General features: G+C 35.6%; 2 protein-coding genes across 2 annotated transcripts; both read left to right on the top strand.

Annotated features, from left to right (window-relative positions):
* Window positions 1-86: 86 nt before the first annotated feature.
* On the top strand, window positions 87-984 carry LOC132179589 (putative serine carboxypeptidase-like 52). Its single transcript, XM_059592329.1, has 4 exons — window positions 87-201; window positions 434-547; window positions 654-708; window positions 805-984. The coding sequence occupies exons 1-4, from the start codon at window positions 188-190 to the stop codon at window positions 886-888; spliced, it is 267 nt and encodes an 88-aa protein (XP_059448312.1). The 5' UTR covers window positions 87-187; the 3' UTR covers window positions 889-984.
* LOC132179588 (serine carboxypeptidase-like 18) lies at window positions 816-13180 on the top strand. Its single transcript, XM_059592328.1, has 15 exons — window positions 816-863; window positions 2592-2786; window positions 2874-3019; window positions 4503-4579; window positions 4724-4846; window positions 5081-5183; window positions 5280-5317; window positions 5630-5731; window positions 5910-5996; window positions 11204-11353; window positions 11568-11639; window positions 12307-12425; window positions 12766-12879; window positions 12958-13012; window positions 13097-13180. Exons 2-15 carry the CDS (start codon window positions 2611-2613, stop codon window positions 13178-13180), a joined length of 1446 nt encoding a protein of 481 aa, XP_059448311.1. The 5' UTR covers window positions 816-863; window positions 2592-2610.
* Window positions 13181-13467: the final 287 nt, after the last annotated feature.

The following is a 13467-nucleotide window of genomic DNA, read 5'->3' as shown; positions in this document are numbered from 1 at the left end:
TTTTCCCTACTTTAAACAACAATAATAATGGTTTCAAGATCAAGAATAGTTTAATTTACCAATTACTTCAAATGACAACCAGGGGAGCATCAAAGAGTGGACAAGATGCAATGCAAGCTTATCTTACACGGACAATGTCTTCTCTACTCTTGATTACCACCGAAAGCTCATCAAGAAAGGGTATCGAATGTTAATTTATAGGTAATGTCATAAATTTTATTTGTCATTTTCCCCAATTTAATTAAACGGTTCATATATACCCTTTAATCATAGCTCATTAAATTTATGTTGGGTTCATATCAGATTAATTCGCTTGTCGATCGTGTAAAAAACTATCAGTCCTAATTGGATTGCACGAAAATCTAATTTCATTGATAAGAATCGAACTAACATACTTCACTCATATGCATTAATTCATTTCATTTAATCACAGCGGTGATCAGGACATGGTTATTCCCTATGTGGGCACACACGCATGGATAAAATCTCTAAATTTGACTGTTTCCGAAGATTGGGAGCCATGGTTTGTTGATGGACAAGTTGCAGGGTTAGTTTCTACTTAAACTTGCAAATTAATCAATCTGATTTGAAGTCATGATGATCAAGTTAATTATTTTCAATTATAAATTAACTTCAATATAATGTACATGTAGGTACACGATGGAATATAATTATAAAAAGTGCCGCTTGAGATATGCAATTGTAAAGGCAAGAAATACTTATAATCTTCCAATTATTAATTTCCTTAGTTATTACCAAAGCTAATTAATTAACTACATTATATGTCTTGCTTTAATGGTGTAGGGAGGAGGCCACACAGCTCCCGAGTACAAGCCAAAGGAGTGTTTTGCTATGATTGAGAGGTGGTTTGCTTACTACCCTCTTTAATTAGTCAATTTGGTGTTATTCTTAATAAACAGTTTCATGAAACTCGACAGCTTCAATGGCGTCCTTAATTAATCTTTGGTTTTCCTTTTTTCTTAATTGTTCATGAAACTGTTCCAAATTTTGTAATTTGTAAGCATTACAAATTTGGATTTTTGCTCTCTACTTGGGATGTTGGTAGGCGAATTAGAGCAAATTGAAACTGAAAACACGACATGCCTATCATCTTGACACAGACTTAACCAAAGTTCTGATACCACTTTGATAGGGGTGAATACTATAGTTTCAAACACAACAAAATTAATCTACCAATATTTGTGAAAATGAAATAGCCAAACTAGCACAAAAAATAAATACACCCACAATCCAGTGAAAAATAATCAAGCAACCCATAATTAGAAAGACATCAAAAGTTTTTTACGTGGAAAACCCTCTAATGCAAACGAAAAAAACCAGTTAAATTTTTCACTATTAATGATAATGAGTTTACAATGTATTTTCTAAAGAAATATCTAAAGGTTACTAACACATCAAGACAAATATTTAAATTTTTGGACAAAACATAAATTTGTCATTCTAAAAGTGGATTTCTATAAGACCAAAGAAAGATCTCACTAAGTGAGTATGCGCAATCAAGCAACTGGAGAAGAAATATAACAATCGACACTAGTTAATACATGGCTTTCATCGTCAAGAACAACATATATACTAAAATTTTTATCAAGATTAGACCACAAATGATCCTCCAATCTCTAAAGGAAGTGTTTTAATAAAAGCCCAAAAATTTTCTCTCTTCCACTAACGGCGCTACGGTCTTTTTTTTTTTTTTTTTTTTTTTTTTTTTTTTTTTTTTTTTTTTTTTTTTTAATTTTTAATTTTTTTTATTGTTTTATTATTTTATTATTTTTATTTTATGTCTTATATAAAAGACGTGGATTGTGCCATTTAGAGCACTAGCCGCTAGCAGATGCCCTATATGTCATTATATGCCATTCCTTTCTTTATGTTTAGGAAAAAAATTTAAAAAAACTACAAAAATCTACTAACATTAGATTCCTTACATTTAACCAACCATCAATGATTGCTACAGTGTTTCCCAATATGTAGAGAACCAAAAGTAGTTTCCTATATATTATTTTAATATAAACATTTCTCTTTCTTCTATGCGCTTTCATATTTTTGTCTTCAATTGGAGATTGTATTGAAATTTTATGAAAAAAAGTGAGGGTAGGTAGGAAACTTGTATTTTGTAAAAAAAATAATATTTTAATGATATATGAAAAGGTAAGAGAAGTTATTATGAAATATATTTTCATACAAAAACAAAAAGTAATTTTGTGCTTTAAACTTAAAAAAAAAAAAAAAAAAACTGCTGTTAGTACTCTAAAAGATACGGATGGTCTCCACACAAGAGGACCACCCAACACAAACTGGGTTTGCACTGATCGGTCCCTGAAACTAGGGAAATGCGTTTACGTGTAAATAAAGTAAAGTAAAATTTGGACGAACAATTATATATTCTAATACCATATGCGGTATTTTATATTAATATAGCTTCCATGGAAATTAACCTCATTTTCACCCTACTGAATTCACGTGTTAGTCAACGTAGCTAACACCATATCCTTCCTTCCTCAAAGCTCCATATATAAACCACTCAGTCTTACTGACCACTTTATTCCATCTCCATTTGTGGTGTGTGTTAGCTAGAGAAAGCAAGCAAGCATGGCGCCACCTCTGCAACCAGCTGAAGCAGATAATTACAGCAAGTGTCTAACCAAGATGTTGTTGTCGTGTCTACTTCTTCTTATATTGCTTCTCCCCAACATTGTTGTGTCTCAAACAATCATTAACACCCTGCCGGGCTTTCCCGGTGATCTCCCTTTCAAGCTTGAAACCGGGTAAGTGAGCATTATATATATATATGTGGTATACAGTGGAAGGTGACATTAATTGATCAAGATATTATGGATTTTGTGCAAAAACAGGTACGTAGGAGTGGGGGAGTTGGATGATGTGCAGCTTTTCTACTATTTCGTTGAGTCTGAGAGGAGTCCAAAAGATGACCCTCTAGTGCTTTGGCTCACCGGAGGCCCGGGTTGTTCTGCCTTTTCCGGTTTAGTCTATGAAATAGGTATTTATATATAATATATCTCATCCTTTTTTATGTCACCTTTGGTAGAAATGTAATAGGGTAGTTTATGACGTTTCCTCGATCCAAACGGGAAAAAAAAATTGAAATATATAAATCAAATGATAATTTAGATAAAATAAATAAATTTGATATGAAGTAATTAACCAACAAAATTGAAGTATATAAAAGAAGAAGATAGAAAAACGATTTTTTTTTTTTTTTCTTTTTTGTCACTACTCATGTAAAGTTGTCACATTCACGTGGTATATATGATGGATCTGATTAGGGTTAATCTCATTAGATTAATTGGTTTTATATCTCAAACCCATTGATTACCAACACAAATACTGGATAAAAAACCATCAAGGGTGGTGGTTCAATAGCCTAATAAAATTTTCAAGTGCTCAGAGCTTGTATTAGGGCATGGCTTTGAATACCTGTAATGAAGAACTTTGACTTAGTCGGACTTGAGAGAGCACATACGGTTTTTACTGTCTAGGCCCCTCCTGTGTGGCTCCTAGTAGGTAAGTGTACTTTGGTCACACTTAAGATAGCCACAATTGTTCTCCCCAATCTACTCTTTTTCTTTTTTTCCTTTTTTTTTTTTCAAATAAACAAAAAATAAATAAATAAAAAAACTGCTAGATAAAAAAAAGGATCACCATCTAGAAATTCATTGTTGACTCCAAGAAATTTGGAAGAACAATGAGAGGGGGAAAGACCTTATACTTTGAAGTGTCATGAGCAAATGAGCTCGCTCGTGCGGTACCTCAATTTGTTTTGGAGACCAGCCGGAACATTTTAAAATCCGAAATTTTCTCTCATTTTTTGTTTTGTTTTTGTTTTTGTTTTTATCGGAATCCCCTAGATTTCTAGTAGAGATTAAAAAAATCTCAATCCCGAAAGGAAAACCAAAGAGTAATCTCAGGTAATGATGCAATTAATGGTCTGATATATATATATTGATTAACAATATGCCAGATTCGCTTTTATCAAAGCGCATTATTCGTGGAGAGTCTCTGTACGTACGTATATCGCAGCCTAATTAATTATACATTAAAAAAACATATTTTTATTGCCACAGGTTCGACATTTCGTAAAGAGTAAGAAAAACCCACCTGTCATTCCTAAAATCCAGCCAGCTATGCCTATCTAACATATGTTTCTTTATTTCTTTATTATTATTATTATTATTTTTTTATTGTTTATTTTCATATTATTATGAGTCTAACGGATTGGTGTTTAATATTATAATCAAAATATGTAAGACAAGTGGAAATCTCAAAATAAAGCTTGAAGACTTGAGCTTGAGCCCCGTGAAAATGAATTAAAAATAACCCTGCTCAAAATTCATTTTTATTTATGGACTTTGAAAATCTTCATAAGTCAATATATATATACACACAGTTGGCAGATGGGTGACGAGATTAATTTTAGTCATGGTCAGAAATTACCTTTGCAATTGGTTCATCTTTGGTTGTAGGTCCGCTTTCATTTGACTATACGGAATCCAGCAGGGGCTCCCCGACATTTAAATTGAACCCATACTCCTGGACAAAGGTTAATTAATTTCATATTTAATCTCTATATATATATATATATATATATATATATATATAGAGAGAGAGAGAGAGAGAGAGAGAGATGTATTTGGCATATGTCTGGTAATGTTAATGAAAAGTAATGGTGACAATATTTGTGTAGGTTGCCAACATAATATTTGTAGACGCACCCGTGGGCACTGGATTCTCATATGCAAAAAGTTGGGAAGGATACAACGTGACTGATACATTATCAGCAGCACAAACCTATGAGTTTATAAGGAAGGTGAGTTCATTAAATATGTTGTTACACATATATAAAAGATTAATTAATTGGGAGATACTATTGAATTTTTAAATGAAAGTGAGCACTTAATTATTACATTAATTAATTAACATCCTCAACTTTAAACAGTGATTTAAGATTCAATTTAAGAAATTGAGACATGCATGCATGCTAATTAACCTCAATTTTTTTGTTTGTTTGTTTGCTGTTTTGGATTGTGACACGTACATACAGTGGCTTATGGCTCACCCAACATTCCAAAGAAACCCACTCTACATTGCTGGTGATTCTTATTCGGGCATAGTTGTCCCAATTATTGTTGAAAAAATATCTGAAGGTAATTTTTGTGAATCTCTAGTAATGATGAAATGGGGCCCATATATACCTTAATTATCGAGCTTTCGCTCATGAAGCATGCATGGTTTTTATATAGGTAATGAAGCTGGACGTAAGCCTGCTATGAATCTCCAAGTACGTGCTCACATTAGAGTTGGATAAGTCAGATAAACTTAGGCTCAGTTGGTTTGCAAAATGTTTTTGGAGATATCAATTTCTATGAAATGAATTTCACTGAAAGTATTTTTCGATGTTTGGCTTGTACAAAAAATACGACGGCAAAGACAAGGGTGGCGGACGGCAAATGATTGTACTACCCAAATACTGAAAAATAGAAAAGTTTTAGGTCGAAACCAATGAAGCCTAAGCTAATTCATGTTGATTAATGCCTTATATAGTTTGTATTCTTGAAATAAATTTAAAGTTTCTCTGATGAATTGGACGCAGGGATATGTGCTTGGTGACCCAACCACAGTTCCACATGATGACTACAACTCCAGAATTCCTTTTGCTAACCGGAAGACGCTTATATCAGATGAGCTCTATGAGGTGAACTTCGCCTCTGCTCTTATATATATTTGTTCAAAGAGTTTCAGTCATTGAGGAAGAAATTAGTTCAATTAATGCTTTGTAATTGAAAATCCTAATGTTATTTATGAAATTCAAATGTGTTCTCATACAAAAATATGGATCTAAATTTCTTGGGTGTTTTATTTTGGATATCAAGTCAATCAAAACGAACTGCAATGGCGAGTATATCAACATAGATCCAACCAATACGCCATGCGTAAAAGATCTTACCACAGTGACAGAGGTAAGCGAGCACTAAAGCAATTATGTATTTATAATATAATATATGATGTTATTAATTACTAGCAATTCGAATAGAAAATTAGTGAAAGTTTTAAGGGTCCTATCTGTTTTAGTAAGGGACAAGTTGTCTAAAACTTGTTCTCTTGAGAATAAGGTTGTATATTGAATCACACTAAATAATATATAGAAAGGGCATATATATATATAGGCTAATGATACAGACACTATATGTATATAACCAATGTGGGACAGCATTACTACATATATTCTAACAGCCCCCCTCAAGCTCAAGGTGGAGTACAAGAGACCAACTTGAGTTTGGACACAAGATCATGAAAACGCCCTAGAGGATGTGACTTTGTAAATATGTCCGCGAGCTAATCATGGGACGTGACAGAATGAAGCTATAGTGATCCCTAAAGAAGATGATGACAGACAAAATGACAATCAATCTCAATATGTTTAGTCCGTTCATGAAAAAATCAATATGAACAATCTAAATAGCACTCCTGTTGTCACAGTATACAGGAGTACCAGAAGAAAGAGAGACACCCATATCCTATAACAGCCATCGCAACCAAAGAAGCTCCGAGGTAGTGTCAGCTAGAGCATAATATTCTGCCTCGGTGCTAGATCGAGCAACAATAGTTTGTTTCTTACTTCGCCAAGAAATAAAAGAGGTGCTAAGTAGGAAACAGTAACCAGTGGTAGAGTGACGATCTGTTGGATCACCCGCCCAATCAGCATCGGTATAAGCACACAGCTGAAGAGGAGACTAGGAGGAGAAATAGAGCCCATGAAATAATGTCCCCTTCAGTTAGTGAAGGATGCAGAGGATAGTTGAGAAATGAGTGGAGCGAGGAGCAGCCATAAACTGACTCACCTGATGGACAAGATACGAGATATCAGGCCAAGTGACAGTAAAATAGACAAGACTGCAAACTATATGCCGATATAAGGTAAAATCACAAAGATGCTCGCCATCATGAGGAGTGAGATGAGTATTAAGCTTAGTCAGTGTGTCAACAATTTTACTGTTTGTGAGATTGGCCCGGGAAAGCAGATCAGAGATATACTTGGCCTGTGTCAAATAATAACCATCAGAAGAAAAAGAAATCTCAAGACCAAGAAAATAGTTGAGAGGGCCAAGATCTTTCATTTCAAAGTGCTGATTGAGGAACTGTTTAAGTTTCTAAATACCAATGGGATCATCTTTAGTGATGATCATGTCATCAACATATAATAGAAGAAGTATGGTGCCCTGGTCTGTGCGGCGAATAAACAAGGCTGAATCATAAGAGCTAATGCAGTATCCAAGGCTAGAGACAGTGGAGCTAAACTTAGCAAACCATGCTTGAGGAGTCTGCTTAAGTCCATATAGAGCTTGACGGAGACGACAAACCTTGTTTGTAGGATGAGATAATCCACGAGGTGGCTGTATATAGACTTCTTCACTTATGTCACCATTAAGGAAATCATTTTTTACATCCATTTGACAAAGTGACCAATGTAGAGAGGCTGCAACAGCCAGTAGAGCACGCACAGAAGAGAGGCGAGCAATTGGAGCAAAAGTCTCCTCATAATCCACACCGTACTCCTAAGTAACCTTTGGCCACAAATCAAGCCCTGTACCTATCAACAGTACAATTAGAACAAGTCTTGATTCTGTAAACCCACTTACACCCAACTACAGACTTTCCAAGAGGCAATTCAACCAGATCTCATGTATTGTTCTTGTGTAAAGCATCAAGTTCCTCTTTCATTGCAGCTTGCCAAAGAGGGTTAGTGTAGGCCTCTCGAAAGGAGTGAGGCTTGCAAGGTAGCTAAAGAATGAAAGCAATGAAAATCCTGTAAATGGGATGCGAGAGATCTTACTCGGGTGGATCAGTGAAGGTCAGGTGGTGGAGTGCAAACCAGATCCTTGAATGGAATAGAACCTCGGGACGCAGGCATAGTGGTGTCGAGAGCATCAGATGATTGCTGTTCAAGCGAGAGGGAGGAAATGCTGTGAGAGTTGGAGAAAGAGGAATCTCCAGAAGAGTAGTAAAGGGAGGAAATGATGGCATGCTGAATTTGTCGACTTTGTGGAATAATCGATGCTCCCAAAAGACTACATGATGGGAGATGTGAAGATGATGAGACACAGGATCATAACACCGATAGCCCTTTTGTTCCACTCCATATCCAAGAAAACAACACAACTGAGAATGAGGCTCGAGTTTGGTGCGTTCATGACGTTGGAGTAAAACAAAACAAGCAAAACCAAAAACATGAAGATGGGGGTACATAGCCAAACAACCTCTCGTGAGGAGTGCAATTATCAATGATAAGGGTAAGCAACCTATTAATCGTGTAGACAGCCGTGAGAGTGGCTTCACCCCAAAATGGGGTAAGAACAGATGTGGAAAGAAGAAGAGCACAGACAGTGTCTAAAATGTGCTTAAGTTTATGTTCAGCTTGACCATTTTGTTGTGAGGTGCTTGGAAACGACAAGTGAGGAACAGTGCCATAGTGTTTGAGGATGACTTGAAAATCATGTTGAATATATTCTAAAGCATCATCAGAACGAAAAGCTTTAATGAGTTTTGAAAATTGGGTTTCAATTATTTTGGCAAAAGTCCGATAAATATCCAATAATTCAGAACAAGATTTCATTAAAAACACCCAAATGTAACGAGAGAAATCATCAACAAAAATGACAAAATAATATGAACCACTCATACAAGTAACAGGGGAATGTCCCTAAACATCAGAATGAATTAAATCAAAAGAAGCAGTAGCATGAAACTCACTATTATTGAATGGCAAAGCCAGTTGTTTTCCAAGTTGACATGAAATAGAAGAAAAAGAACTATTGGACACTGAACGTAACAAACCCTTTTGAAGCTAAAATTTGTACACGAGATGCAGATGCATGACCAAGACGCGAATGCCAAAGTGCAAGAGATGGTGGTGACGAAGAGGCAACAACTCTCAACAAGGATGAGAGTTTGAACATGCGCCCAATTCTACGCCCAGTCCCAAGGGTTTGGCTCGTACGAGGATCCTGCACATGTACACTAGAAAAGTCAAAGACAAGTCTATATCCAAGTTCACACAGATGGCCAACAGAAAGAAGATTGAAGAATAATTCAAGCACATGAAAAACTTCAGGAACATAAAAGGAAGGTGTATTGATAGTGCTTATATTTTTAATAGTCATAGTGGAGACATCAGCTGTGCGAATGAATGAGGAATGAGGTGCAGGTGAAAATGTGGTAAAGGAAGTAGGATGAGGTGTCATGTGATTGCAACAAGCAGAGTCAAAGAACCAAGAGAAAGAGGTACTTAGAAGGACTAAGAGCACAAAGGAAGATGCATTACTAGAATGAGATAGGACGACCTGGTTGACTATTGCCTCGAAGCCACCTGTAGATAAGGTGACACTGGATCCTGATGACTAGCCTGAGAGAGCAACTGAAGAGGGAGCAGTTGGAGATGAAGCAGCTAGAGATGAATCACTCTCAGTATGGGCAACTGCTGTTGTGGGTGCATTAGATCTTCCCTTACGCCAACACTTGTTAATAGTTTGCCCTCGACGTCGACAATAGCGACAGTAATTTTTATCACGAGACTTAGGAGGGAGTCAAGGAGAACTTGACTTGTAAGAATGCTATGGCTGAAATGACGAAGAACCACATGATGGCGCAGCCAACATTGTATGATTGGGCTGAGAGCGCATAGTTTGCGATCTAGTCTCGGCACGAACAAGTTCGAAGATGGTAGTGTCCAAAGTGGGAAGCGGAAAACAATGTATAAGTTGCACACGAACATGCTCAAAATCATCACGCAGGGCCATCAAAAATTGGTGAAGGGATGCTGATCTCTACGTGTAACATACATCAGAGCATCATTATGATCCTTCCAAATAGGATCAAAAACATCAATTTGGTTCCATAAGAATTATATACAAGCAAGAAAATCATTAATACTTTTGCCAGGTTCCTGCTTCAGATGAAAAGGTTCAAACAAAAGTTGATACTCATGAGCACCGTCCAAAGAAGAATTGCGAGAAGCAAGCATATCCCAAGCACCCTTTGCTTTAACAAAGCTACCAAAGAGAGCATAAATAGATGGAATAGTTGTGTTATGGAACCATGTAAGAATCTGATGATGCTTACTGTCCCAATCAATAAGACGAATGGTGAAAGCATCATTTGTTTCAGTAACACCTTTAGCGGGCTTTTTGACCTCCCCAGTCACATAAAGCTAAAGCTTGCCGCCTTTAAGAAAGCTACGCATAGATTGAAACCACACCATTTAGTTTGTGCCATTCAATATAGTTTGAACATGATGAGTAATCTCATTTTGTGCCATCTAGAAGGGTCAAATGAAAAAAAAAAACCATAAATATGAAATCAGGATGAAAAAATAGAGTATAAAGCACCTGGTCAACTCTGGCAGCAGTCAAAGTCAAAGGTCAGCTTTGACAATAGTCAATGGTCAACACAAGGCTGATGTGGCAAAGATGGTAATGTGGTAGGTTGGAGCGTTTGGATGGCAGCGCATGGGCGCATGAGATTCACGCGCAGAAGTTGGAGCAGCGTGTGAGGGCACGTGGCTTAGCGGAATGTGGTGTTGTCAACAATTATAGAGTCGCTGGAGGGAGATCTATCGAACGAGAGCCTGAGCGAAGCGAACGGACCACAGTGGCGGCCTATGGCGGGATGGCAGAGACTTCAAGCGGCACGTGGGAGTGTGAGGACTGCGATGAGGCTGTGTGCAGCAGCTCTGAAACAGTCATCTTCCAAGGATTATAGCGATATATTGAGCCACTGGAAACTACAATGGGAAGAGAGAGAACCGAAAAGGACAAAGCGAGAGATTTGTCAGAGAACACTAGCGGAACCGAAAGAAAAAAAATAGGATGCGGAAAAAAAAAAATTAATGGTGATTCAGAATCTGTGCTCTGATACTATATTGAGAATAATGTTGTATATTGAATCACGTTGGATAATGTACAGAAGAGGCCTATATATATAGGTTAATGATACAGACACTATATGTATATAACCAATGTGAGACAGCACTACATATAATCTAACATATTCAAATTAACAAGTCTCATAAAAATTATCTTATATTTCACTAGCAATTTGTACAACATAATTGTTAGATTTATTTTTAATCTCTCAAGTGTATTAACAATTTACCATTTGAAAATTGTAGTGCATCAAAAAGATAAATGTAGCACATATATTAGAACCTATATGTAGTTTACTGTCACCAAGACCTGTTGGATCAAAGTGGGATCCAAGCCTCGGAGAGGATTCTGTAGACCTCCTTACTGTTCCTCAAATTTCTAAACCATGGTGTCGGGTAAATCTCTCTCTCTCTCTCTCTCTCTCTCTCTCTCACAGGTGAACATGTGCACCCACATGTTTATGTTTTTTTTTTTTTTTTTTTTTTTTTTTTTTTTTTTTTTTTTTTTTTTTTTTTTTTTCATATTTCCTTTTGCACTCGATTTATATTATATATTTTTTGTTAAGTAATTAAAATTTAACTAACCATAACCAGCTTATTCATTTTGTAGAGCTATAACTATCTGTTCTCTTACATTTGGGCCAACAACAAAACTGTTCAAGATGTTCTTGGCATCCACGAGGTATGTAAATATTTTAAAGCAAAAAATCAAATTAAGTTGTTAGGTTTCGTGCGATTTCAATTTTGACAATTAAATCTTTAATTTTTTTTTTATCTACTTTTAAATGTCTCTCTGTCAATATGTCATCCAATTAATTAACCATATGTTACATCAAACTAATCAAATAATACAACATGGCTCTAGTTTGACACTTTATGCATGTGTCAACCGTATGTTCCATATGGCACAATTACTTTAAATAAAAATATTTGTAAAATTTCTTTTTATTTTATTGTGTCCACCCTAACCCAAGAGTGGTCGACCACCTCGCCTATTTTTTTTTTTTTGTCAAAATTTATTTATTTATTTATGGTATATCTATAATTTTAAGTAGCTGTGAGAGTTTGACACATGACATTTCAAATGAGAACCACGTGGCATTAATTGATTGATTTGATGTGAGATAATGTTAATTAATTGGACAGTATGTTGACAAAGTGACCTATTTAAAACAAGAGGAAGGAACACCTATGAACTTAATTGTCGAAATTGAAAATCTAGTGATTAAATGAAAATCGCATAAAAACCTATTGACTAAATTTGATTTTTCCCATTTCCAAACAAAAACTATATAATGGGTTTCAAGATGAAGAATAATTTTACCAATTACTTCAAATGACAACGCCAGGGGAGAATAAAAGAGTGGACAAGATGCAATGCAAGCTTATCTTACACGGACAATGTCTTCTCTGTTCTTAATTACCACCGAAACCTCATCAAGAAAGGGTATAGAATGTTAATTTACAGGTAATATCATAAATTTTATTTTTCTTATATCTTCCCCAATTTGCAGTACTATTAATTACCCTTGCCATGAATAGTTAGGGGTGGCAACTTGTTGTGTTTCAAGTTCGGGTTGTGTCAAGGTATGCGTATAAGATTATATGGATCAACTCTAATTTGACACATTTAATTAAACGAGTAAGATTTTTTAATTATAACTTGCTAAGTCCATGTTGGGTTTGTGTCGGGTTTGCAGGTTGTGTCATAAGTTATTATCCCCTACTTAGATTGCACCAAAAGCTAATTTCATTGCTATAAGAAGTAACATACTTCACTCGATCATATGCTTTTTATTTTACAACAGTGGTGATCAGGACATAGTTATTCCCTATGTGGGCACTCACGCATGGATAAAATCTCTAAATTTGACTGTTTCCGAAGATTGGGAGCCATGGTTTGTTGATGGGCAAGTTGCAGGGTTGGTGTCTTCTTGAACTTGCATAATTTGAAGTCATCAAGCTATTTTGAATTCTAAATTTCAATATATAATTTGTAGGTACACAATGGAATATTATTACAAAAAGTCCCGCTTGACATATACAATTGTGAAGGCAAGAAATAATTATAATCTTCCAATTATTAATTTCCAAAGTTATTATTACCAAAGCTAATTAACTACATTTTATGCCTTGCAGGGAGGAGGCCACACAGCTCCTGAGTACAAGCCCAAGGAGTGTTTTGCTATGGTTGATAGGTGGTTTGCTTACTACCCTCTCTAGTAAATGGTGTTATTCTTAATAAACAGTTTCATGAAACTCAACATGTTCAACGACGTCTTTGATCTTCGGTTTTCGTTTAATTTCTTGTTCATTTTTGACACGTTCATGAAACTATATAGTTTGTATTTTCTGGTAAGATATCCGACATTATAATTTGTATTTTCGAACTGAATTAGAGCTTATTGAAATTGAAAGACAACATGCCTAGCTATCATCTTACAATATAATTGTTGACGTTTTTGAGTTTGTGAGGGTTGAGAATTATCATTTTATGCGCATGCAACTTC

Source organism: Corylus avellana, chromosome ca4 (genome assembly GCF_901000735.1).
Source record: "Corylus avellana chromosome ca4, CavTom2PMs-1.0".
Classification (NCBI taxonomy): Eukaryota; Viridiplantae; Streptophyta; class Magnoliopsida; order Fagales; family Betulaceae; genus Corylus; species Corylus avellana.
The sequence above is the reverse complement of the archived record's forward strand: the minus strand, read 5'-3'. Positions and strand labels throughout refer to the sequence as shown.

What these genes read in the sequence shown, in the direction of transcription:
- LOC132179589 (XM_059592329.1), top strand. An exon ending in GTTGATGGACAAGTTGCAGG is followed by an intron (nt 548 to 653) that starts GTTAGTTTCTAC and finishes ATGTACATGTAG; the next exon opens with GTACACGATGGAATATAATT. An exon ending in TGAGATATGCAATTGTAAAG is followed by an intron (nt 709 to 804) that starts GCAAGAAATACT and finishes TTAATGGTGTAG; the next exon opens with GGAGGAGGCCACACAGCTCC.
- LOC132179588 (XM_059592328.1), top strand. Translation starts at nt 2,611, where the DNA reads ATGGCGCCACCTCTGCAACCAGCTGAAGCAGATAATTACAGCAAGTGT. An exon ending in TGTTGAAAAAATATCTGAAG is followed by an intron (nt 5,184 to 5,279) that starts GTAATTTTTGTG and finishes GTTTTTATATAG; the next exon opens with GTAATGAAGCTGGACGTAAG. An exon ending in GTTGATGGGCAAGTTGCAGG is followed by an intron (nt 12,880 to 12,957) that starts GTTGGTGTCTTC and finishes TATAATTTGTAG; the next exon opens with GTACACAATGGAATATTATT.